Raw genomic sequence first — 27457 nt, forward strand, 5'->3', positions numbered from 1 at the left:
TCATTTATATTTGGTTTATGATCACAATTCTTGATAAGTGAGAATCTTTTCCACTATTACAAGTCAGAATCAGAAATGGTACACCATTGTGTTTTTCAAGCTGTGTTCCAGATGTGCCTCCTTGAGAATCATACTGAACATCCCTTACACAGAGCAAGAATGAATCCATACACCTTCCCAAAAACCTTAGATGTATTTATTCTTTCTTCTGTGTTTAGATTATGTTTACAACCTCACAATTAAAATAAAATTCTTCAAAATATGGATACTACAATGATGGCTGCCAGTACACAACTGCCCCAGGCAACTGGAGACCAACACTTCAAATACAAGTCAAAGGGAACACACTACACTCAGTGCATCCCTTTCCATGCAAATATTCTCTACTACTGGGTAGATTATTAGGGTAAATACTCCACACATGCTTCTACTGCAAATCCTCTCCTTAAACATTCTCCATCCTCCTTCAGCTTTTAGTTCTACTATTCTAAATGGGGGGAAATACTATTTTGCTATTCCAACTGGAAGTAGATAGAACTATTCTGACTACAGCAGGAGAGCAAATCTCTCGTATTTATAGAATAATTCATTTTAGCATCTCAGACAGCTTTATTTGTTTTCTTTCACCAGCCAATCCTAAATACAGACAGTAACAGGCGCTATGTTTTTTGGTTAGCCATGCTATAACTCCTTTGATGAGTAAAATGCCTGCTGGAAAGTAGCTATAGTCAGGGAGGTAGCCACAAATTGCAAGCAATACTTTCAAACATGTTTTACCAGAGTAAGCTAGTTTAGTAACCAACTGCTACTAAAATAATTTAAAAATCAACTCTACAAGTTCCACTGACTGTAGACATTCATACCATATTTATCAGTGAAGTTTGTACAGAAACCAAGTTTGATCTTACAGTTAGTCTGAAATTCTGATCTTGAACTGCAAGTTCAAGTATTCAAAAGAATACTTTGGCACATAAATTTTTGCATAACCTTGTTGTAAAATATGGTTTCATGCTAACACAAAACCAGTGAGAAATCAGATTCAGATGTCTTAGTATCTGCTGTGCAACTGAAACCTAACATGTAGAACAGTATTTCCAGAATTTTATCTTCTGCAGAGAAAAGAATTGGCTGGATTTTAACCCACATTTTGACAGTAGAGACAGACAATTGTTGGATACCATATGATTATAGCAGCTTAACACTTAATGAGGAAACAATAATGTGCATGTTCTTGCCTTGTTACAAGACATGACAAAGTGTTCAAGCTGAAAATGCACTGCCTGAATATATGAGAATACCATATCAGTCTTGCAAAGTACTGCCCAAATTTAAATCTGAATCAAGACACAGCAGAGGCAAATGGAAGTATTAATGAAATCTAAAGAACAGTCAAAAGCAGAATTAGGAAATGCATACAAGATCCTGAAAGAGAGTCACAGCAGCAATTTATCACTCACAGAAAAACACGAATTTCAAAAGGGCTCCCATCCTTCCTGAACTCAAATAGGATGCTAAAATTCTTGCCTATGGTTTTGAGAATATTTTTTGTTACATCAGTGTTCATTTAGGAAACTCCAGCCTTGCAAAGTCTCTGTTCTTTTGTTAATTCTCAGCAGTGACAGCACAACTTTCTTGGGGACTGTACTGGGTATCAGATCTCTGTAACAATGCGAGTTTTATTTTCTTAAATTTTTCCTGTAGCTATTTTTAACTATTTCAATAGGGCTTGCAGCACAGATCAATAGCAGTATCAACCAATAGCAAAATTAATTTTGGGACATGGGGCCTTGTGTTAAATAGGCAGAAAATTAATTGTTCTTTTGTAGAGTTCATTTTCTGTCAACTCACTGCCCAGTGAGCAGTTCTACAGCTGTGAGAAGGGCTCAGGGGAAGGCTGTGGATGGTACCAACCCCTTGGTAGCTAGGACAGCTTATCTGTAGTAAAACACACTCACAAACCACACACAAGGAACTACTCTGCCTTCCACCCTTGAGCAACTTCAGGCTACATTCACTAGAGAGAACTCATTGTTCAGGAAACTAAAGAAAACATTTGTATCTTGGTTATTGTCTGTGGCTTAATTAATCACAAAGGAAACTACAGTCCCGCATGCTAAAAAAAAATCACGCCTTCTGGCAGGTAGGCAAACAGTCCTGTTTCACATCCTGGTGTGTTCAGATTTCTCACATTTAATCAAATTGTATGTTCACAGGAAAATACCACAGAATTAATGTAAAGCTCATTTACATTTCAGGAACCTACAAGCATAGAATTAATATTACTCATTATGAGCTCTCAGTTAAGGGGGAACATCATAAAAGGTTATTGGCCTGAGGAAAACAAGGACATGAACTGGCCACCATTGTCTCTGACATGATCATTTATTTTCATTACACAGATTGGGAAAGAAAGTTAGAAGCACATGTGCTCTTTTATGCAGATCAAATAAAGCCTTATGAAAGATCTGAGAGACTACAGCTCCAGGAAATACATCTAGGAAAAGGTAATGTGAGAAACAAGTATAAACTGGCTCCCAGGCAAGTTAATTCAAGGGTTTTTAATACAAACACCTTTTATTTGCTCAAGAAAAGGAAAAAAAAATTCTCTTTTTGCAGCTCTTGGACTAACCTGACTGTACTCATTAGATAAGACTTGGGAATAAACTTTCATAAAATAAGTGAACTAAAGACTACCTTGTGTTTCCAGTTTTCTACCATGTCTAATGCTTACCATAGGCTGTCTTTTTTTTACTTTACTTTTACTGTTACTGCTGAGTATAGAGGAACAACTATTTTTTCTAGTTTAAGAAAAATCAAAGACCATTAAAATATATCCTCCTACTTTACAGAGAGTTCCTAACTGCATCCTGGATGTACTGTTATTTATCAACAACCATGTCAGCAAATAAATAATGTAAGCTACACAACATTTAAAGCTACTGAAGTCACATTTTCTCTCTGGGGTTGTATTAATCTTCCTGAAGCCAAAATTAATATCTTCCTGGCATTTAAGCATCCTGATAGATTATTTGAAGTGCATATTATTAGAAACCAACAAAAGATACTGAATTTTTTCTTCCATTCCTATGAACAGAAAAGGCTGTTCCTAAACTATTCGGAAAGATTCAGATAGATTACTCCTCAAAAGAAACAGATTTCTAATAAGTGACATCCCCTGTGAGAAATTTTGAAAGAGGAAGGTCTGCTTTCCCTGCCCCCGCCTTAAATTAAACTGGAATTACTTATCAAAAGTTAAATGACAAAACACATACAGGTATTTTGGGCATGCAGAAACATTTCCATCCATAAGTATCACATGTGGGTGTTTCAAAAAGTTGCACTTTAACACTAGAAGCAAATTGCTACAAATGCAAAATGCCTGCAACTGGAAATGAATGCCTGATGTTAAACTGTAATCCCAGTACTCAAATCTGCATAGCATGTTTATTTCACAATAATCTAAGTTCTACAAGCTTAAATAATCTGTACCCATATAGTACTACAGTTCCTCAGTGCAAAATCACTGACAAATTATGCTAATGATTCTACTTCCATTGCAATCAGTCACAGTTTCAGTTCCTAGTAAATTACATCCGTGCTCAGGAAGTTCCAACTACCCTCTGAAACTCCCATGGCAATCTTTGCAGGTGCACTCCTGCAATAATTTGTATCATTTTCTGGTGGGTTTGCATTTTTAAGGTTTTTTTTTTTGTTTGACTGCTTTTAATTTAAATTTTAAGAAGTTAATGACTTGACCTGCCCCTTTTTCTTATTTTTTAAAGGGGTGTGCTCGCTTTCATTGCTTGTGAGACCTGTCCATTTGAAAAGAGACCAAAGGAGTGGAACACAATAAAATCCAAAAGGAAAAACACCAAATAACTTAATTTACACGGTCTTCTGCCTACAAAGACTAAATCATCTCCATCATAAGGCTGATAAAAGAAAGACAGATCCTATGAAAGATCATGTCAAGGACAATTGGAAAACGAGTTCCTAAAATGTATGCCTTGGGTGAGATTAATTTGTCACAATTACAATATTGACAATACAAAAACCTACATCAGACAGACACCTAAATAAAAGAATCAGCTAGTCAGTGTGCCCTAGAGTACTCATGCCACTTTAGAGCGAATGACTGCACCCTCAAGTGCATTCATTACTTTTATGTAATCTACATGACTAGCTCATATGTAGATGTCTGCAATGTAAATTTTTACTTTTAAGTAATCTACATGACTAGCTCATATGTAGATGTCTGCAATGTAAATTTTTTTCATGATATTATTCTCAGCCCATCATCTCACATTGCATTGTCCTATATAACTTCCCATTGAGAGAAGATATACTTGTTCCATTTAAGCACACAGAGAGTTAAACTCTCTTTATTCAAGTTAAAAATCTTTTTCAGACCAATAAATGTATAAAACTTAAAAGCTGTAATACAAAGAATGTCCATCACTAAACAGAGGATTAACCATTAAGAAAATAATTATTAGCATGAAGTACCCACTCATCAAAGGTTATCATATCAATATATAACCAGAGCTCTTTTTCAAAAAGCATTAGTGTTTCCAATAGTACAGCCAAAATTTCTGACCTTACATTAAGAATTTCAGGAACTTTCTGCAAAGAAAGGCATCAGAATGCTTAGTCTTAGAAAGGTGACAAGGGTAGTAAGTGAATATCCAAAGCCTTACCTCTTGCAAATAGTCCAGAATGTCACTAATGAAGTCTGAGACAGAGAGATTATAAGAATCTTTTGTTAAGATGAGAACAGATGTTGAGATGAGAACCTGACAGCTTTTCACCTACTATTGATTTGTCACTGGACATGGTACAGGGACTAAAACCATGTGAAAGAAGCATGGCAAGACCAGGATGACACAGCAACTCTGAGTCCTGAGACATGAGTTTCCTCATTAACTGGTAAATATGGCCTGGTTATTAAAACAGCACTAGACAGAGGCACCAAAATCATTAGATCACTTCTTACCTGTGTTGAAACTCTTGGAACAGAAAGAACATGTACAGGCGCTGGCCAGTCTGCCTAGGTATGCTATTAGAAATAGTTTTGGTAGAGACTGTGAACTGCTTTTACAGCAAGTGCAAAAATTTTCATACTACTTATTGACACCCAAATCAAAATAGAGCTATATTGATAAACCATGGCTCTGAAAGATGTCTTCTAGGACATTTGTGAAACAAATCAAAGGCATTTTGTAACACATGAGAATATTGGGAGGAGATCAACTACACAAGCGCAAGTAACAAAATAACTACTTCAGAAGGATTCAGAGGTGCCATTAGGAATAGAAAAAGGATTAAGGAACTAATGTGAAACTATCACATCAGATAATGTTTTATAAGACCATATGGATAGTATCAAAATCTTCACCTATAATTTCAGAAGAACTCTGTACTAGCAACAAATAAGAATCTGCATTTTGAACACTAGATGTGATTGTTGGTATTTTGAAGGACTGGAAGAAATGCTTTCACAGAATGAACTCCTTATGTAATAGTAATGACAAACATGATGGAAGCACAGGCTATCTCCTATTCTGCAGATAGTAGCTGGAAGCATAAAACTTGCAGAGAGGTGGATGTTAAGGATTACATGTAACGTAGAGCTGATATGTACATAAGTGTACACATACACACATTCACCCAGTACAAACAGGTTTGCACACAGTTGAGCCAAAAGCTAATTTTGCAAGTTTTAACGGCATGATGTGTTACAGTTGTTCATTTAAGTCCTATCCAACCAGAAATCCATCCTAGAGAAGAAAAGCAACTGACGTCCTGATCCATTTAACTTAATTCTGATGATTTATGACTGAATTCAGGTCAATGCCACATTTCTGAATATTTGTTCTATTATAGGGATTTAAAAACCCACAAGCAATTTTACTAAGACTGGAAGACATGAACTAGCAGTTCTTTTACAGTGAAATCTCCAGACAGAAAAATGGGGACAGTTTCACCTCATCCTGCAGAGAACAAAAACAATTGTTTTTATGAAAACCAGGTTCACTAATGGGAGAGACACCATCTTGAATCCAAACACACAAATGAAGACATTCAGCTCTTTTCAGTCCACGACAGCTAAATCATTGCTTCCATTTGGCATTGGAAGAGCATTTTGTTATAAACTCTTTTCCTCTGAGACAGTTCTGAGGTTCCCAAAGAAAGGCAGCAGAGACCATTTTTTGTGAAATCAGCTGCAAGACTGTTTCAGAGGAACAAGTGCAAAGGGACACGTAAAGGCAGCCTGTAGAATGATGACCTAAGGCATCTCAAATATTCTGGCAACAAACCCTAGCCCTCAGAATGTCTGTCTGCTGTGATCTGACGAGCAAAGTGTCCCAAAAGCCCTTCAAAGAGACAGCAAAGAACAGCAAAAGTAATCCTGGTACTTAGAGAGGAAGGTTCTGACTCAGGAAACCTTACTTAATTTTACCTGCATCTGCTTTAGTTAGCATCAGTGTAGAAAGGTGTCTTTTCTTTCCTACCTCTTCACTGGTTGCATGTAAAGGTCTGTAACTTAGCTTCTCTCTCCAAAGAAAAGGAAAATTAGGATGCAACACTAGTACAATTTAGGAATCTGAATCTCCAAGTGCTGCCCTTCTAAATAGCTTGTATCTGTGACTACCAATTAATGGTGATTTATAAAGTCATGTGAATCTAGTTTTGCTAAAGCACAGGACAGCTACTGGCTCACAAGCTTGAGCACAACAAAAACCATACAGTGGCCCTTGTTGGTTAATCATGAATATGTATATTCATGATTAACCAACAAGGACAAAACAACTTTGGAAACGGGTGATCTCACAGCATGTTTCTTTTTCTATCTGAAAGTCAGCTGTACTGAGAAATTTTACTTTTGGAGAAAAAATTTGGAATATAAACCAAAAGTATCAGCAAGAGATGAACAGAATGCAAAGCATTATTTAAATAGCCAAAACTGCATGAAACATTAAGTTGTTTTGAATTTTAATTTTACGTATTTTTCAGAAGACGCTCACAACAGAAATGAAGATCTAAAAAAGTTAATATGGAAAGACCACAGACAAAATTTCACACACATGAAATGTTAATTTCATAAGCTGACATCAATAGCAAGTAACTGTTCAGAAGACACAGAAGGGAATTTTAGAGGACAGCTAAATGAGGCAAATAAAAAGCAGTTGCAAGGGCTGTTTCCTGACCCTTTTTTCTATGGAGTGCATCACATCTATCTAGTACCTTACACAGTAAGTGTGGGACTACATAAAATCTACTGCTACAATCTTTATGCTATTTTACCTTCCTTTTACTCTGCCCTGTCAACTGAAAATCCATCTAAGATGGTCCAAGAATCCCATGTTACAATCTGCACTTTCAGGATTGAAGCAAGGCGTAAGGAAATGGAGTGCACATGCAGTTAGAGGATATTGCACCAAGGCAAAATCTCTCTTGCCTTGAATTGCTGCAATACAAATATCCACAATATGAACATTCAAACAAAGATTTAGACAAGAATTCATATTGTTTTAATATGATGAAATGTATTTTTAAAATCTGGGGAAAACACATTTTTTAAAATTAAGTTTTTAATATGTTTAAAATGTTCACATATCTATCACACCATAAAATCTGAATGCCTGCATGAATACCAGGCAAGTAAAGTATGTTACAGCAATTTTTTTAATCTCTGACATTGCTGGTTTTATGAAATACCTATCTTCAAAACAACAACATTCAAGTAACCTGGTTGGTCCCTTAGAAATACAAAATTAATCCTGGAAACAAGGTTATGATGACGAATGAATTATTTTCATCAGAGTGTAATGGTATGTAAGCAAGCAGATGAATTAGCCTATTTCAAGTCAACTAAAACCTACAACACTTTATTTCCCTGCAAGAGATGCAGTAACACAGATGACACAGTCCCTATGGACTCGTATGCAAATGTACCTGGAGAATATCACCTTGTTATAGTCTGCCCAAAATGGTTTTCTATTTAACTGCTCCTTACTGAATACCATGACTATACTAGAGCTGCCTTTACATAAACCTAATTTAAAAAAAAACTATATAAAAATGCAGATTGTATTAAAACATCTGAAAAATGTGAACAATTACAAACAGGTGACAAGATATATATGGAAATGGTTTGCTATGAAAATCATGGTCGGTGCTCTAAGTGGTACCAAAAGACAGTAGCACAGACAAAAAACTGCTAATTTTTGAGCAGTTGTGGTTTTAAACATACTATAAAAACTTATACAGTAAATAAAAGGTTGTTTCAGTTTGAATTTCGAATCTTCTCTGTGGAGTCTTTTTCTCAGTTTATGAGCTCAAATGTTTTGGTTAGCAGCCAAAGCCACTCCCTCCTTTTTTTTCCCCCCATCAGCAGCCTGCTTAGTCTTCTGTGGAGAGACTGTGGATACTTCCTCCAGGCCTAACCACACTCAAAATTTCTTGCAGCTCTGAAGTTATACTTTCAATTGCCTTTCATTTTATTGTTGAAGACTTCCTTTAGCACTTCTTCAGTGGGACAATGTAACTGCACAGTACAATAGACTGAGACTGTAGAAGGAGAAACAGACAGTAATGAACTGATGGCATCCCCCTGCACCACTGGCTGCAGCTTAAGGTAGAGAATTAAGGAGTTAAGTCCAGGAAGAAGGGTGTGGGGAAGGTGATTTTAAGGTTTGTGTTTATTTCTCATTATGCTACTCTGATTTGACTGATAATATATTAAACCAATTTCCCCAAATCAAGTCAGTTTTGCCCATGACAGGAGCTGGTAAGGGATCTCTCCCTGCCCTTATCTCAGCCCATAAGCCTTTTGTTCTATTTTCTCTTTCCTGTCCAGCTGAGGAGTGATAGAGGAACTTCGGTGGGTGCCTGGTGTCCAGCCAGCATCAGCCCACCTCACAGCTGTGGAGAAAGACCTAACTTTAACTCACACACTTATTCAGTAATTACCTTTTGTGCAGCAAGATGGAGTGCAGTCCTTCGGCTGCGATCAGCTCTGTTAACATCAGCTCCAGCCTTCAGCAATGCCTCTGCACAGTCCAGCCTGTCAGCCAGCACACAGTACATAAGGGGAGTTCTTCCAAACTGGTCCTCTTTATCTTTCAGCTCAGAGTTTCCTGAACAAAACAAAACAAAGCACCCACTTAAACCAGTAAATTATATCAGTATCTTGCTAAAAGCAGTACTTTTTAATTAAAAAGTCATCTTATTATAATAGGAACAGTAGGTATCTCATTATAACATGACTAGGCTGAACAAAAAATGGAGCATATGATAAACTCAAAGGCATTACATCTTGTCCTACTTTTAGTGACAGTTATTTCAAAATACATTTGCAGAAAAAAAAAAAAGTACATTCAGAAAACATTAGTTCCATGAATACACCTCCCACCAGTAATATTCTGCAGTGGCATAACTACAAATAATTTTCAAATAGTTACATGGATCTCGGCTGCACAGATTAGTTTAAAAAGTATCAACAGCACAGAAGCCAAACAGACCTCCTGAAACCTGTAAACACTGTAGCTAAAATAAACTTTGAAGCCTACTCACAGTAATGTTTATTTTAAAAGCATAAACATCAATATTACATCAATACCATTATTTACTTCAGGGTGCCTTACAATATGGAAACTACTAAAATACTTCTCAAACTTTATTGAATTGATAAGGTTAGTAAGGCAGTAATCTCAGACCCTATTAAAAAAAAAGCCAAAACACTGTTCTTATTCACAGTCCAAAAAACCCTCCAAAGAAAGCAGTTTCACTACAAAGTTTTGTATTTCCATGATGTCACCACATAAAGGCAAGCACCTTTAACTTCATGGGTATCAAGTACCCCACACATCCAGATTATCCAGATCTCCAACGGAGAAGCATTGTTTACAATTACCCAAGGAACATTGAATTTTACAGGCAAGGTAGGCTTGCTTTTTAATTATTTCTTTGTCTGCATGACTGTTGATGCCTCAAAAACACTCCAGCAGAGGCATGCTTCTTCTTTACAGAGTCTTTGCTCTCCCCCAGCATATTATACTTATCTACATATCCAGTAATTTTATTCTTAATTATCATTTCTATTGATTCACCTAGAAGAAGAATCAAGGAGATTAAATATAAATCAAGGGGAATATCAAGAATTAAAATTCATTCCCTACCAATCAAGCCACTTACAAAAAACACTGTCAAGTAGGATATTGCCAGTTAGAGAAATCATTCACTCACTCAGTACATTTTTTAGTTCCTTTAAAACTATAGAGTGAGTACCGTGTCAATCACATGATTCACTCTGTAACACTTTTTTTTTTTGCCTTGAAAGTGTGATTTGCATTGAGAAAAGTCTTTTTGCTCTGCAAAAGAAGTTTAAGAACATTTTCAAACTCCTCTGGGATGCAGATATGGAAAAGTTGTTTTTATTCTTCACCTGTGGCCTCGTCTTCTCTGACTGTCACTTCACCTTGACAACCCACCGGTTTTACGACTAATCTTGATGTCACTAGTTTACTAAAAACCAAAACAACAACCCCCAAAAATCCCACAAGAAGTCTTCTACTGGCCTACATCTAGCTTTCTCAGGAACAGGATGATTTCTGAACACCTTTCTGCATTTTAATACTCACCTTCACACTGCTGTTTAGCCTACTCCTCTGCAAACACTGTGATCCCAAGCATGATTTAACATGTCACTGTTTCCAATCACTGTTCCAACTCATTAGAGAACCAGATTCTCTAATTAACTATGTACATTCAGGTGCCCTTCCAGTATCAGTTCAACATGGTCACGTAAGATATCACTAAACCACATTTCACTGCTGAGTTTTAACATAACCTCAACAGTGCCTTAAATTGCTTGAAGCTGATGGGACTTGAACAAATATATTAAGATAAATACATAAACATTCATTTCTCCAGTGTCCAAAACCAGCACCTTTCTCTCAAATTCCAGTTCCCCTTCTGTTACAGAAGGTTGGAGGATATATATATATATAAAAGATTTGGAGACTAATGACAAGCAAAAATGGCCTAAAGCTCAAATGCAACATAACTAAGTAGAGGAACAGATATCTATGTTCATTTTCAGTTCCCAAAAAGTGATGTAGCTGATGACAAGGAGTTTCCATGACTGCATACAGTCTGAGGGAAAAATGAGCAAGAGCTTCAAAACTTTATGCCAGTAATTTGCCTAATGCTCCTGCACTGCTTTTGAAGGTAAAGAAACTATCTTCAGCTAGCAGTAGGTTTTCTCCTGTTGTTTACCAGAGCTCTGTAAGGCCCTTAGAATGGTTAAAATCCTGTGAGCATTTCCCAAAAAGGGTGTCTGCAGTCAGGCTAGGAGACAGGACAAGGGCTAGGAGCTACTATATCACCATCAGGTGCTAAGTGGAGATTAAGCTGATGAAAGTCACTAGCCACAACACCTTGTGAACTTCCCAGCTGCAGCAAATTACCACTTTCTGCAATCAAGAAAGCACAGGTAGCCGTCAAAACATTCTCATTTAGGTATATAGCGTACCTAAAATGTGTTTTGGCAAAAATAAATTCTCTTCATCTACCTGCCTAATAAAGAAATTTTTTAGATCCCTTCCCTTTTAGAATAAAAGTCCTCAGCCCACCAGAATATGCATTCCATAAGCTTATTGCCAACAGAGGCCATGATCACAACAGAATCCAGGGCCCAAGTCCAAAATGTAGCTCTTATAGCTGTACTTCATCACTTCCTCACACTCTATGCAAGCAGTCATATCAGACTCTTAACAATGCTAGGCATTTTTAAAACCAGAAAAGGAGAAAGGGAGAATTCACACCCTCCTGCTGCCCTAATTATTAAAAGACAGACCATTCATTTCTTGTCACTTGCAAGAATCGTGCCTGTTGCAATATCTGAGATTTATTCTACCTCCCACAATGTAGAACAGGCAAGAAAAGTAGAGAGTAGGATCAAACAATAGCACACAAATGCATATTTGTAACCCATAGTTTAGTTAGAATTTACAATGAAACATCACATCAGAGATTTAGAAGCATCTGGATGCAAGCAATGCATGATAAGGGTTTTAGAATGAGGAGTTGGACTAAACAGACACTTCAGTCTAATGACTATTGTAATCATTATTATGTTCTTATAAACAGTTAAAACAATTAGATGCCTCTTCCCAAAGTATAAAATGGAAAATGATCCTCCAAATACAAAATTAACTTTTGCTCACTTTTTCCCTAGGATCAAAATAATACAGATGGATTTTAACACTGAAGAACTGTTAACTAAAGACATGTTCAGTGTTGTGTAAAACATAGGAAAAAAAATAATTTGAGAATTCCCCAAAGCCCAAGAACATACAATTGTAAAACAACATGATACAGTACAGGACAACTCATGCAATGCAAACAATTAGCACATTTCTGTTAGAACACTGGTTATACAGTTAACACTTGGCATGTGCTTTGAGGTATTTAACCCACATGCATTTTAGAAACTCCTGCGTTTAAGCATTAGCAGCAGTTAACACACCGAGATACTTGGTTCCAAAGCCCCCTTTCTCTAAATAAATTTTCTACCTACCTTTGATTCCTTCTGTGCCTCTTTCTGGCACAGGGTGTCAAAAGGAACACATTATCCAGAACACACTGTATTATTTCAAACACCTGTTCCTTTAAAATTCATCCATACTCTAATTATATGCAAATAAAGCATCTATGTTTGTATACAGCCACACACACCCCACCAACCTAGAGATGGCAGAAGGAAAAATCACCAAAGAGGTTTGAGGGGCTGCTCCAACAGACTGTTTGGCCAGCCTCCATGCCCCTCCTATGTTAATAGCTGAACAGGGAAAGCATGAAGAGGAAAGTAATAATGAATTTAGGGGCTAAAATGTCCTCCTTGAAAGGAGGAGAAAGTGAGGACTTTCCATTGCTGCATCCACCACTAGCTACATATTCAAGATGCAGAGCTTAGCTGTATTAGAAAAGGGCTGTATTAGAAAAGTGTTGGAAGAACGCTGGAGTACTGTCCTGAATTAGCTGCTGCTGCTGTGTGCAGACATGAAACTCAGTGAAAAGCACCAATTGCTCAACTTGCTTCTGGCATCAAATTATAAAGAGGACTGGTAAACAGCTAAAAATATTACTCTAATACATTCTTCTTCTGCTAGGCAATACATGAAGTCTTGGATTGTTTTGGTTTTTTTTTCTTTTTGGTCCAGTTCTGGAAAAAGTAAGGTCTGTGTCATATCCTGTCAAAACATGGCAAAGCAGAAAAGCCAAATTTTGCTAGTACAGCAAATGCTACAAGGATTGTGCAGTTTTCTCTCCCATGCAAATGTAAAACAGCATTTTTGTCTTGTTGCTGCATGATCATCGTTGAAAGAAGTGCAAACTCCTTATCTGGTTCTAATGACTGTTCTGTGGTATATTTGACAAGGTGTACCAGCAACAAGAAATAATATTTCCTTCCTGTTTCCAAAAATATGTCTTTTGGTGCTGAGATTAACAAAAACACACTGAAGTCAGCAAAAACTCTTTGTTGCTTCTTTAGAATTTGAAAGCCCACATTTTTTCACCTCCAAATGCAAGCAGAAGGGTTTTTTAGAAACTCGGGTATTTAAAGCTACTTTGTAGTTGAATCTCACAGATTTCTAGAAGCATCTCCATATCATCTGCTGTTTATAAAATGTTTTTAAAAAGAGCAAACAGATAGCATTAAATGCAAACAGTATCTGTTTGAACCATCACATAACAAACTAAAGTAGAAGGCCCAACAAAAAATAACTGTTTCAACAAGTGCAGCTCCTATAAAGTCAGGTTCCTCAAATGTGTTCCTGTTGGAGTCAAATCAGTTTTAGTTATGTTTTGAGAAAATTAGATACACCTTGTAAAGAAGAGCCCCTTACTACTTTCTGTACAGCTTGGACAATACATCCACACAGGTCTTCACCTTGCCTTCAACACAGGTCAGCAGAAGATACATAAAGAAACTTGACTGCTGGTTTCATGCTGTTAACATTAAATCCTTCACACACATTAAAAGTGAGAATAAGTGGCATAAGTACAGACTGTGCTTCTTACTATTTCACAGTCCTTCAACCCTTGCTAAGGGAATAAGATTTTCCAAAAAACACTGAGCAAATAGAGCTTCTTCAGTATCACCTGGAATTGCATTTAATCAGAAGCTCTGAAAAATCCAAGTCTTCACTTATCATATGGCAACCTTCCAAATATATGCAAGACTGTTTTTGGAACATAGAACATATACTGCTTTTAAAAACTATTGACCTGGAATGCCATACTATTCCTGGAGGGCAACAGAAGGCAAAATCCTGAACTTTTTAATGGATGTGAATTTTTTTTTCTTCAGATTCAGTAGGACTAGACTCTCTCATTACCTTTAATTTCTCTTGAGAAACATTACCAGTCTATCAGAATCAATGTAGTATATAAGGCTGGGCTTATTTTGTTAACACATACTACACAGTGACAAGACTTCAGAAACAAAATGCATTATCTGTAAAAACACATTTATCAAATTTCCCAAAAAGCAGTTAAAAAAATTAAGCATTTGCAGCTAAAGTATTTTGGCACTAAGCACTTCTCCAGAACTTCAAATTCCCTGAAAGGAGTTCTATCACTTACCAATTTTCTGTTTTATGTGACAAAGAAGTACCAATCAAAAGTAACAGGTAATAAAAAGTAAGAAAAATCAGTCATATTTTCAGGGCAACATTTATTCTAGAAGCACCTATAATCAAGACATCAGAAGTATCTTAAAGATCAGAGATGTAAGTCGAAACCAAAAAGCTTCAGTCCTGAAGTAATCCAAATGCATCTACAGTGAAAACATTTACCTGCTATTAGCTTTTGGAGGGTACTCTTATCTCCATTAACAGCAGCAGCATGCACTTCAGACGCTAACGAGGAACCACTGAAGAGGCAGTTTGCTGAAATATTCATACTCTTTCAAGGTATTACTGTGGGTCAGACCTGTGCCACCAACATTTTTTGTAGAAAATCAGTTCTAGAAAAAAAACCCAAACCACATTAATAGCGTAGAATTATTTTCATAACGAGTCAGTAACATTATTCAAATAATGCTAAAGAGAATAAACTTCTGTTAAAAACAGAACAGAAAAAAACACAGGTTTTATCTGTGAATTAAATCTACCTCTAGCCAAAATTCATCAGAAAAAAGCCTGCATTAAGAAATATATACCTGTATATTGTAGTTTCATTGCCTTAAATACAAATTTTAGTCTATAAGCTTTGCGAAAGTCTATAAAGTCTTTCTGTGCAAATCAAACAGACTGTTCTTCAGAGTGTTGCCAAGCATGCTTTAATTCCAACTTTAACCAATAAAGTTTGTTATCAAGTATCAGCTTATTATAGTCCTGCATATAGAATCACAGAATCCTGAACTGGAATGGACACACTGGGACCACTGAAGTCCAGCTCCTGGCCCCGCACTGAATATGCTCAAGAGTCACCCCACATGCCCCAGAGCACTGTCCAAACACTTCTTGAGCCCCGTCAGGCTGGTGCTGTGACTACTTGCATGGGGAGCCCGTTCCAGTGCCCAAGCACCCTCTGAGTGAAGAATCCTTTCCTAATATCCAACCTAAACCTCCCCTGACACAATTCCAAGCCATTCCCTCAGGTACTGGCACTGGTGACCACAGAGAAGAGACCAGTGCCCGCCCCTCATCCTCCCCTCCCAAGGAAGTTGTGACTGCAATGATGGCTCCCCTCAGTCTCTTCTTCTCCAGGCTGAACAGACCAAGTGATCTCATGATCTCAGCCACTCCTCATACAGCTCCCCCTCAAGGCCTTCACCATCTTTGTAGCCTTCCTCTGGACACTCTCTACTGGCTTAATATCCTTACATTGTGGCACCCAAAGCTGCCCCCAGCACTGGAGGTGAGGCTGCCCCAGTACAGAGCACAGCAGGACAATCCCCTCCCATGCCCAGCTGCCAGTGCTCTGCCTGATGCCCCCCAGGACAGGCTTGGCCCTCCTGGCCAGGGCACTGCTGACTCAGGTTCAACTTGCCATTGACCAGGTCCCTTTCCACGGCACTGCTTTCCAGCATCTCATTCCCCAGTCTGTCCATGCACCCAGGGGCAGAATCTGGCACTTTTCCCTGTTAAACTTCACACAGTTAGTGATTGCCCAGTCCCCTGACTTGTTGAACTCTCTCTACAGAGCCTCTTTGCCCTCCAGAGAGATAACAGCTCCTCCCAATTTTGTAAAATTTGCAAACTTGTTTAGTATCCCTTCCAGTTGCACAACCAAGTCAATAATGAAGAAATTGAAAATCACAGGGCCAAGGATGGAGCCCTGCAGAGACCCACTAGTGACAGGTCCCCAGTCTGATGGTACCCGATTCACTGTGACCCTTTGTGCCCAACCCGTGAGCCAGTTTCTCACCCATCTCATGATGTGTTTATCCAGTTGTGTATTGGACATTTTGTCCAGAAGGATACTCTGAGAGGCAGTATTGAAAGCTTTACTGAAATCCAAAGCGATTCCACCAACTGATGTGTCATCTGACCTTACTTCCATTGGGCATACACCTTCTTTTTTTCCATTAGCTCCAAAAGAAGATCCCATGTCAGCCAAGCCAGCCTTCTACCTCGTGTGCTTGACTTCTGACATTTTGGAATTGCCAGCTCCTGTGCCCTTAGGAGGTGGTGCTTAAGAATTGACCAGCAGTGATGGACCCCGGCACCTTCAAAAGTATTTTCTCAGGGGATCTTACCATCTAGTTCCTTCATTTTATTCACATTTTACCTCTCAACAAATAAACTAAAATATAAGAAATCTAGGGGCAGAAGCATAAAATTCAGCAAATACCAAATAACTCAGTGAAACGCCAGAAACATCCCAATAACACCAACAATAATTTTTCCATAAAACGGACTGCATACAGAAGAGGATTAATAATGAAAGACGTTAATAGTTTCCAGATGAAAGCAACAGTTACTTCTGCATAAAGTGTTAGTAATTATACAAGTGAGAGAAGCAGTCCATTACCTCTACAGCAATTCTTAGTAAAGCGTTATGATTCCATTGAATGGGCTAATTCTGCATCAGAGAAGTTCTGAAATATTAAGAGGGACTAGAAAAGGAAAATTTGTAACATTCCTCAGGTATTTTTCTCATGTATATAGCAAACAGATGAACTGCTGTCTGGAAGACTTTCTTGATGAAGATCCTCATTAACCAAAAAATGAGACATTTAGTCAATAAAAAAATAAAGAAATAAGTAAAAGGTCTGCTTATAAAATGCTACATAATTGGCAATGTCTGTAATATTCATCATATTACTGGAATCAAGTAAATAATTCACTTTTCTTCTTTAAGCTAAGATGTAGAAAAATATTAGCCTTCTCAAGTCACTTAAAATGAAGGGACACTCACATGGACACCAAGGCCTCTTCAAGGTGTGTGAAATTTCATACCAAACTACAATATGACTACTTTGCATTATGCAGATAGCAAGAATTACATCATGTTTCCACTCAGCAAAACATGAGGCTGTTAAAATTTAAACATGATAGCACAGTCATGCTATCAAATTTTATTGATATTTTCCAAGTGAAGACTGAGCTTTGAAAAAATATCAAAGATTTTTCAAATGTGAGTTAGTGCACAAGATGTTCATTCTACAGATCAAAGAGCACAAGTTCTTAAGGTAGTCATGGCAGAACTGATAAAGGCCAAGTTTCAATTTCAGACTAGAAAAAATACTTGATTTATACGTGTATCCATGTGTGCAAGAGTGTTTGCAGCTCATGAAACTGACAGGCCACGAGATCTTTGCAGGGCCACCTAAAGTCTGAGCCTGTCAGGCTTCCTTTGAAACCAAGCGAGTCCTAACTTGAAAAAGGCTGATGTAAAGGACTTTTTTCCAAATGCTGCTACACCCCGTCCCCCTCCTTACACTCGTGTGCATCCTGGAAATGTGACAAATGCAAAGCGCAGCCTTCTGCATGCTTTTTGAGACAGCTCTGCAAGGTCTCAGAGCACGTACGTATTCTGCAAGGTCCAAAGTTTTACTGGAATAGGGCCAAGCCCTGAATTTCGGGTGTTCTTCATTTTCAGCATTTACAACTGAGGAAGCGGCAGAAAGCGCCAATCTGTTGAAGCGCCAAGGGATAAACATCAACGATGACGTTCCGGCCGAGCTGAAGTGTCCCAACCCGCCCAGCAGCCGCTCTGCCCCGTCACACACAGGCTTCCAAGCAGAAAGTTTCCTCCCAAACTCCGAGGACACGAAGACCACGAGGCGCACGGTGCCTAAGCACCCCTTCTCCTATTCCCTACGCCAAACCCGCGCGCCCAGTCCCGCCTGAAGGTACAAGGCGGGATCCAAAGGAAACGCGGACAGCCGCTGGGGACTAGCAGGGAGCGATCCAGAGCGGAAGAAGGTGCGGTGCCACGGGACACCCGCGCCACCAAGGCGGGAAGGGTTAACCCTGCCTCGCCTAGACCGCCTCCCTCTCGCCTTCCTTCCTTCCCTTCCTTCCTTCTCCTGTGCCCGGCGCTGCAGCTGCGCCCCGTTAACTCACCTCCACCCCGCCCTTCTCCTCATCGCGCCGCCGCCGCCTCCAGGCACCGCCCCGCGGGCAGCCCCGGTGCGCTCTGGGTTCCACGCCTCCTCTGCCGCTCTCTCTCTCCTTTCCTTTCCTTCCTCCTCCTCCTCCTTGCCCTCCCCTTCCCGGAACTACGCTTCCCGGCGTGCCCCGGGAGCGCGCGGCGGAGCGCGGGCCCCGCGGTGGAACTTGCCCGGGTGTTTCCTGGCGACGGGGGGAAGTGGAGGAGCCGCCGCCGCCGCCGCGGAGAGTGGGAGCCGCGCTTCTCCCCTCCCCGCTCCCGGGCGCCCGATCTACCATGAGACCCGCCATCTTCCCGCTCCTGCCTGACCCTGGCTGCCTCCTGCTCCTCCTGGTAAAAGCCGCCTGCTCCCCGCTGCCCTTCCCTTCCCTTCCCCGCGCCGGCTCGGGCAGGGCGGCGCTGAGGTGGCCGGCGGGCCCCGCTCGGGGTTCCTCTCTCGCTCCCCTCCCCCGCCCAGCAGGTGCCGGCGGCCGGGAAGGAGGGAGGCCGGGAGGGCGGGAGCGGCCCCGGCGGCGGGGCCCGGCGGTGTGGCCGAGGCCGATAGGCTGCGCGCACGGGGTGGGGCCGCGCCGGGGCCCGGGCCCGGGGCAGCGGCCGGGCGGGCGGTGCGGCCTGGCCCCCGCTCCTCGGGTCCCCTGTCCCCCCGTAACGGGGGCACTCTGCAGCCCCCTGAAAGGAGGCTGTGGCCAGGTGGAGGGCGGCCTCTTCTGCCAGGCAGGCAGCGCCAGGGCGGGAGGACATGGTCCTGAGCTGCGCCAGGGGAGGGGTAGGTGGGACGTGAGGAGGAATCTCTCCACAGCAAGGGTGATTAGACGCTGGAATGGGCTGCCCGCGGAGGTGGTGGAGTCACCGTCCCTGGAGATGGTCAGGAAATGACTGGATGTGGCACTTAGTGCCGTGTTCTAGTTGACACGGTGGTGTTGGGTCATAGGTTGAACTCGATTATCTCAGAGGCCCTTTCCAGCCTCATTGATTCTGTGATCTTTAGTTGACAGACTACAGCTTTTTTTTTTTTAGGTTTTTTTTTTAGGCTGGCATTACATGCATGACCTAAGCCACCTTCCGGCTTTGCCAGTACACAAATGCAATCACTGATGTGTGTGTTTTGTGGAGATAACTTCCCTGCACTATAGTTATTTTTTTCTTTTCTTTTCCTTTCTTTTATTTTTTTTTTTAAAGAGGAACCAGGCTGGAGTGGTGATTCTTACTTTTCCAGAGATGTAGAGATGTATTGGGTCAGACTCTGGACCTTTCATAACCTAAGTGACTTGCACACAAGTCACTAAGTCCCCCTAACTAAGGGGGACTTGAGTGAATAAATTTTAGTAGGATTTTTCTCTTAAGATACTAAGGATTTTAGTCAATCTATTTTCAACACTGGGAGAATAAAATGGGCCAGAAAAATTAAAGAATAATTGGAGGTAAATGGTAGAACTCTAGAAGTTCAAGGAGGAGTACAGAGTAATATATCTGCTAATGAATGGATGAACGGGTGAGGAATGTGAGGACACTTCTGTAATGAACAGTACAAGTACTCATTATCCCTTTGAAATGTGCACTTCTACCTCGGTAAGCTGTGGTTAAAGTATTATGAACTTGCTGTCATTTCAGGGTTAGAAAACACATGTGATTGGTAGGGTTTGTGAAAACACATTTGAAAATGTTTATATATAGATAGCAATAGCATGCTAAAACACCATATGAGAGACTGGAGTTAGGAACCTCATACTTTTCAGTCATCTCTGTATTAAAACAATATTCTTATGTGCTAGATTGGTTTTCAGTATTGTTTTACATACAGACTAATGAGCAAAACCAAGGAGCATGTACTGTTTAAAGACACCATGGAATGTGTCCATTAAATAGACAACTACAAATTTGAAAAAGTGGGCCCAAGTTAGTTTTGCTTTCTTCATGGCACAATTGATCAATACAAGTTAAATATGCATCAATAAGAATTATGTTTGCCAACAAAAAAGAAAACTAGCAGGAAATAGCTGCAACTATTGATCTGCAACTTTTCTGTATTTTGTCTGCTGTTTCATTGTGTATGGATCATTTAAACCCATTTCTAATGTGGTTTAAAAGAACTGAATACATAAAACTTTTAAGAAGAATATAGTTCAGAGGTTTGGGGTTTTTAAAAATACAATTAAGTATAATGTTATCTGTGTAATTATTCAGTATCATTTTATCGGCCATGGTCCTGTGTTGTAAGATGCCTAGTTACATGAATCAAGGCAATGAATCATTCCTTTTAGTGGATTTGTTAAGGGTTTTGGAAAAGTTGTTCCAAACAGTTTGGGTGTGTGAGGGGGATCCTCTTTCTTTAGAGGGGCTGAAAAAACTTCGTAAAAGTGTGTTGTTTGTTTTCTTGTGATGCCCAGTGTCCCTGATGAGATGTATCAGATAAACTTTAAAGTTCTGGTAACTTTGTTTTTCTTGCTACCAACTGCCTTGAATATTTAAGACCAGCAATGCAGCTTGGCCTTCTGCTCCACATCTAAGGGGTGTGCCACCTGACAGAGGCTCTTGGAGCATGGCATATTTTGTGGATAAGTGAATTTGTTAGTGTTACATCAGGGGTTTTAAGACAATGATGTGTAGCTGTGAAAACAGCTTACTAAGCTGGTCTTGCTCAGTAGTAGCAATGAAGTTATCAGGAATTCTTTTCCAGACTTTTGGATAAGCACATTTATTTTCCAGATGGGAATTTAATATGCTGCCAAAAGAAGAAAATATACAATGTCAAATCAAAAGAAATTCTCTTGTCTGAAGTTTGGCATTAGGCGATCACTACAGTTGAAGAGGGCTTTGTGTCTCGTGCTAATATTCTTCTCCCCTGGTCTCACCAAAGTTTGGGTGAGGCATGAGGGAGATTGCAGTGCAAAGGAATACCTGCAGTCCCAGCACAACTCTTTGCCCTTCCAACTATTCAGCATTCTACTGGGCTGCTGGGAGTTGAAAGGAAACTGGAGAAAGGACAGGGGAAGTACGCTGGCACGACCCCTGTCTCAAGAGCTGAGTGCAGGGGTGAGCAGTGCACGGCACAGACTGCAGAGGGTCTTGTACAGCTGTTTGCAAGAGCGGAATAAGAGATGCATGGAAATGTCATGGGGGCCCTTGGAGAGTGAGATGTTTCTGCCCTGTTGGTATGTTGCTTAATACTGGGCAGGACAGGTCTTTAAGATGACTCCAAGACAGCGGAATAAATGCTGATGGGAGAGTGGCTCATCACATTCTCCCCTAAGGCAAGGTGTGGCTCTTTGGCTTTGCTCTATCCAGTCATTCTGTATGTTTGCCTGTAGTCGCAGTCAGGTATCCTTTGCCTGTAAAGAAAATTCTAGAACAAGACACTATTGCACATGCTTCTTCTGCATCTGTTTGAGAGGCATTTGTATTGCTCAGTGCTTCCCTGGGAGGCTCATGCACAGTGTCCCTGAGCAAAAGCTGTGACTGGAGGAAACCACCAACGGATAGTGAGGGAAATGAAGAGGGAAGTTCCTAACTGGAAAAAATACTGTAGGGTAATATTTTTGTTTCTTGATTTACTGCCACTACCTTTCATGTCCTGATAATATGACACCAAGTACCCAAATAATGAAAGTAAAATTAAATTAAAATTGTCCTTTAACTTAGTGTTAAATGTGTAGTAGGTCGCCCAAGGAGAAGTTGAATTCTGTAAATTTTATGTCTAGACTACGTATCTGTGCATTTGCCTCTCTCTGCATTTGTATTAGAAAGCTAAATTTCTAATTAAGACTGCTGCTCTCATATATTCTGAATATGAGCATGAGTCAGAAATTGTAAGTACAGGCAAAATTTAGACCACTGAGCCTTATACAATGAAATGGGTTCCCTTCAAGGGTAGCACAGGACTTCTGAGTTGTCCATCATCTACCATGATTTCTGAGTGAAATAGTAGGCAACTGAGGGAGATGCCCCTTTGGAGAGGGGAAGCAGGGGAGTCTTGAATTCCTGAGAAGACAACTTGTATTCTTAGTGCTATGCTAGGCAGGTTTCCTGTTTGGAGTGCTCAGAAGGGAAGAGAGAAGAAACTGAACTGTTTCTTGGAGCAGAATACTTGAACAATGCTGGAAAACATATAAATGAGTTATTGACACTAAGATCTCAGAGATTCTGTTGCTGGTGGCTGTGATGACATGCTCCTTGCTTTTTCCTTTGATATCTTTACTGTTCACTTCCGTAATCTGTTTTGGTTTTTGTTTGGTTGGTGTTTTATGTGTTTTTTTTGGCAGGACAGCTTTCCTAAGCAAAAGACTGGCCCTCATATTGCTATAATCTGTTTTGGTTTTTGTTGGGTTTCTGTTTTATGTGTTTTTTTGGCAGGACAGCTTTCCTAAGCAAAAGACTGGCCCTCATATTGCTTTCTCAAGAAAGCAGAATTACTATGTTCTATATGGTTTAATCAAACCTACTTCATTTGAAAGACTTTAGGATTATATGCTGTCTTCAGAAGAACCAATTCTTCACCTTGCAGACTCTTTTGTAAGCCTCACCTGCATAGCTTCCAGATACTTTGTTTGCTTAAGGGGAGGAAGTTGTCTCATGTGTAAGGCAAGTCTACAAATATGCTGTAAATTTTATACCAGACTTTCTTCAAAACCTCTTCAGGAGAGTCTAGAGATAACTCATAAACAAGTGCTTTAATAATGCTTTAGGTGGGTTTGGATGCATTAGCAATAACTCTTTCATTATTCCCCCCACCCCATTTGAGAGTGAGTTCTTTGGTGGTCTAGAGGAGGAAACAGAGGAACATTTGGGGACATAAGCAGAAGCAATACAGGATGTAGAGATCAGAGCCTAAGAAATATTCTTCCCAAACTCCAATCTGGAAAAAACTCCTGGAGAAGTAGAGGAGGAGAGATGTTATAGAGAATTAGGAAAATAAGTGAGATCAAATTTCCTTTTGAGAGCTCTGCCTTTACCCTTTTTTTCTTCTTGACATGTCTTCCTTCCTTCCTGTCATCCTTCCTTCCTTCTATCATGCCCTCCTTCATCAGGACCATTCTAACCATAGGTAGAAACACATGCAATTTTCTTTTCCAAAACTGTTAGTAATGTCAAGTGCTCATATAGTCCAATTTTAAAAAGTTCAGAGATAAGATTTTATAAGTTTGAATAGCTTTAATTTTATTTTCAAATTCACTGACTCTCAGGTGACTCTTTTTACATTGTTAAGAGTTATTCTGCAAAGTTATTTCTTTACTTTAACACTAACTCAGAATGGTTTTTTCACTGCTGGTTGAGGATGCTGTGTTTTTCCAAGCCAGCTGTGGCACTGTTTCCATGCTTTGGTAAAAGTGCCTTGCAAAAAGCAACAAGGCATATTGGGAGAGCATTCTATACTTTTTCCTATTTTTATATATGCTACTACTGAGAAACTCACTACCCTGATAAGAGCCATTCATGCCATGAAAATGTGTGCAAAGTTCCAGTACTGTGTCTTCCAGATAAGCACCTGTGACTTGGAGCTTCTTCTAGTGAAGAAAGTGAGTGAACCAAAACGTGGAAGCTCCTTCCCATGCATGCACATGGACCTTTAATGGTAGTGATCCACGAGATCTGCTCTGTGGGTGCTGATAGGACATAAAAATGTCCTCTACAGTGGCACTAAGCAAAATGCAAAGTGCAGTGCTCTGTGCCTTAGAACATATAGTGGTTGGAACGGTGAAAATATCGGGCACGGATCTAGCATTGTACATGGTTACCTAAAGGCAGGTGCTCTGGGCATACTTTCAGCCAATAACTGGTAATCATACATGCAGCACAAGGTTTCTGCTGAACACAGTAAATCTCCTTTTCATCTGAACACAGTAAATTTCGTTTTCATCTGTTGTTATTATGGTAAATGTTCTAGGTTTCTTCCATCTGTTATTTCTTGACCTGTGTCTGGCTTTAGCAAGAAAGCTTAGATGGAGAGAAGTATTAAGAGTCTCACTGTATTTACCTGATAGGATCAAGTTGTAGGGTTCTGGATTTTTTGATTGCCACTGGAAGTTTGATCATTTAAATTTTAAAGGACTTCTTAAAGTCATCTGGTATTACTCCGTGCTCAGTGCAAGACTAACTTGGATGGAATTGCTCAGGATTTTTTCCAGTTGTCTTATAGAACTCCAAGGATGGAGGTTCTGCAACTTCTCTGGTCACCTGTTTTGGTGTTGAATCAAAACTTTGTTGCAAGTTTTCTTTGAAAAGTCTGTCTGAAGGTGTGGATTGTATATATTGTCTCTTGTTCTATCGCTGCATCTTTGGGAAGAGTCTGGCTGTGACTTCTCTATAACCTCTGATTAGGTCGCTGGTAGCAGCAGTAATAACTTTTGCTTAAGGGTGAACAAATGCAGCTGTCTCAGCCTCTCCTTGTATACCTTGATCTCCAGTCACTACTCACCTTCATAGCCATCTGCTTGGCTTCATTTCCATGTGTTAATGTCTTGTACAGGTGGTCCCAAAGCTGGGCAGAATCCTCCAGATGTGCTCACACAAGTGCCAGATGAAAGGAAAGAATCACTTCCCGTGGTCTTCTGGCTACACTTTTGCTAAGACAGGCCAGTGTGTGGTTGTCTCTGCTGCAAGGTCATGCTGCTGACTCCTGTTCAACTTGCTCTCCAAGACCTTTTCTGCAAAGCTATTTTCCATCTGTTTGGCTCCCAGCCTGTTATTCCAACAGAGACAGAAGATTTTGCCTTTGTGGAACTTTGCAAGGTTTCTGTCAGGCCACTTCTCCAGCCATTTGAGGTATCTTTGAATAGCAGATATGCCCTCTAGCTTATAAAGCACTTCACCCAGTTCCTGTATCCTTGGGAGCTGCTGAGAAGGCACTCTGTTCCATCTTTCTGGTCATTACTACAGACAAATCTTAAACACAGTATTGGTCTGGAGAAACTTCCTTAGAGGCCAGTTGGATATGGTATCTTTGGTTGTGGCCCTTTGAGCTCAGCAGTTCAGCTGCTGTGTCACTCACTTCATAGTTCACTTATTCAGTGCATGCATCAACAGTTTAGGTCTAAGGATCCTTTGAGGTGCTGCGTTAGAAGCTTGCTAAAGTCAAGGCAAACAATGTCCAGTACTCTTTCCTTGTTTACACAGCTAAATGTCTTGCCATAGAAAACAGATTTATTTATTTATTCCAAATATATGCTGGATGAATGTGGCTTCTGGAAAGAAAATTTGTTTCCATAATTCTCCTGGTGACCCAGAGAAAAAAACATTTGGTCTGGTTCTGTGTCTCTGTATACGTCCCAGTTGCAGAAAAGCTTTCTAACTTGGTCTTCTACTCATGTGCATAGTGCTTCTTTTCCCTGGAGCTCTGCTGTAGGCTCAGACCTCGTCAGTGTCAAATCAGCCAAAGACAACATCGAGTGTCTAAGCCTTTTCTGTGTATTTTGTCTCTATGTCCCCTACTAGCTGAGCAGCAGTCTACAATTTTCTTACTCTTCCTCTCTTCCTTTTGTTGATAGCTTACCTTAACATCCTTCTCTCAGCTCCAGCTGAGCTTGAACTGCTGCCAGCTCAAGCAGTGTTTCTCTCTTCCTACCAAGTATTTTTCTTACCTCTACCTTCTGTCTGTTCCCTCTTTTTTTTTTTTTAATCTCATCCAGAAATTCTGTGTTAACCTGTGCAAGTCTTCTGCCATACCAACTTTCTGCCCAGTGGAGTGGGCAGTTTTGAGCTCTGAAGAGGTTCTCCTTGAAGGTCAGCAGCTCTTGTGGGTCCTTTTGGTGTTCCGAGCCATGTTTTATGAGCGAACTGAATTAAGACTCAAGTGCCTTCAAGTCTTGTCACTTTTTTCATTGGTCCTGTGAGGTACTTGTTTTTAGGTAAAAAATAAATATTGTAGTAGATTATAGAGGGGATTTAGTGTGAGCCCCAGTCAAATATGTAAAAGTTGCATTAGCAGTGGCAGTGGAGTGAAATGCAGGAGGTCCAAAATCTTGTTTCCTGGAAGACATTGTTTTCCACATTTTATGTGTTGAAGTCTCCCAGCTCTTTCACTTTGGGACCAAAATGAAGGATATGTTAATTCACAGAGACATTTCAGGTACATGCTTTGCTACATTGTTTCAAAGCAAGATACTGCTCTGTGGCTTAGAGTTCTTTAATGACAGAAACTTTGTATCCTAAATGATGTTCAGGAAACCGGAACCTGAGCAGAACATAGAACTCTAGAAATGGAGTATAGTAAATGACCTGGTTTCTGGAAATGTTTTTTTGCAGCCAGCCTGTCTTCTGTCTTGTTTGGCATCAGTGATTGTTGCCTGTTTCTGGTGTGTTTCATTGAGGTGCATCCAAAAAAAGTATGAGTGTCTGCAAGGGTTTTTTTGGGTTTTATTTTCATAGATTTGTGAAAATGAGAGAAGAAGAGCAGTCTAATCTCTGTTGTAAAATAACTGGCAGTAAAGCTTATATTTTGTCTCCAACTGGATTCATGTGGCAATTGGGCATAAACAGAGAGATCTTAACTTGTTCATTAGGAACTCTGCAAGGAAGTATTTTGAAAGGCAAGGAATAGGTGCCTGTTCCAATGGTCTGGAAAAAGCAAACAACAGCTGTGATAGTGTTTTGCTGTTTCCCATAGCTGTCGTGATTATGAAGTGATGATATAATTAAGTTTCTCAAAACCTGCACAAAGGGAAAGCTTTTCAGTGATGTATCCATATTTGTAATCCCAAGAAAAGCTTTTTGTTCCTTTAGTCAGTCTATCACTTCTGACTATCGTAATTTACTTAAATCCCCTTTCTTAACTCTTGCTAGAAACACTTAGCTCCTAAATTCTTTGCCAGTCCTACAAATTATGAATTTTCAT

At 39.9% G+C, this 27457-nt stretch overlaps 2 protein-coding genes across 3 annotated transcripts in view; one reads left to right on the plus strand and one right to left on the minus strand.

The window, feature by feature from the left end:
* INVS (inversin) overlaps nt 1-18705 on the minus strand; it is an 85495-nt gene extending 66790 nt beyond the window's left edge. The window contains exons 1-3 of the mRNA XM_041408184.1: nt 18585-18705; nt 14865-15034; nt 8974-9140 (exon numbers count right to left, since the gene is read on the minus strand). Of these exons, the coding sequence (XP_041264118.1) occupies nt 8974-9140; nt 14865-14970 (273 nt within the window). The 5' untranslated portion in view covers nt 14971-15034; nt 18585-18705. The remainder of the gene's footprint in view (nt 1-8973; nt 9141-14864; nt 15035-18584) is intronic.
* Nucleotides 18706-18759: 54 nt separating this feature from the next.
* ERP44 (endoplasmic reticulum protein 44) overlaps nt 18760-27457 on the plus strand; it is a 47819-nt gene continuing 39121 nt past the window's right edge. Inside the window, exon 1 of one of the 2 annotated variants that reach the window (XM_041408195.1) lies at nt 18760-18963. In XM_041408195.1, the coding sequence (XP_041264129.1) occupies nt 18907-18963 (57 nt within the window). In that variant the 5' untranslated portion in view covers nt 18760-18906. Of the gene's footprint in view, nt 18964-19203; nt 19397-27457 lie in introns of those variants that run through there. The other variant, XM_041408196.1, reaches the window with a different exon arrangement.

Source organism: Onychostruthus taczanowskii, unplaced genomic scaffold (assembly GCF_017590055.1).
Source record: "Onychostruthus taczanowskii isolate IOZ18803 unplaced genomic scaffold, ASM1759005v1 scaffold29, whole genome shotgun sequence".
In the NCBI taxonomy this organism is placed as follows: domain Eukaryota; kingdom Metazoa; phylum Chordata; class Aves; order Passeriformes; family Passeridae; genus Onychostruthus; species Onychostruthus taczanowskii.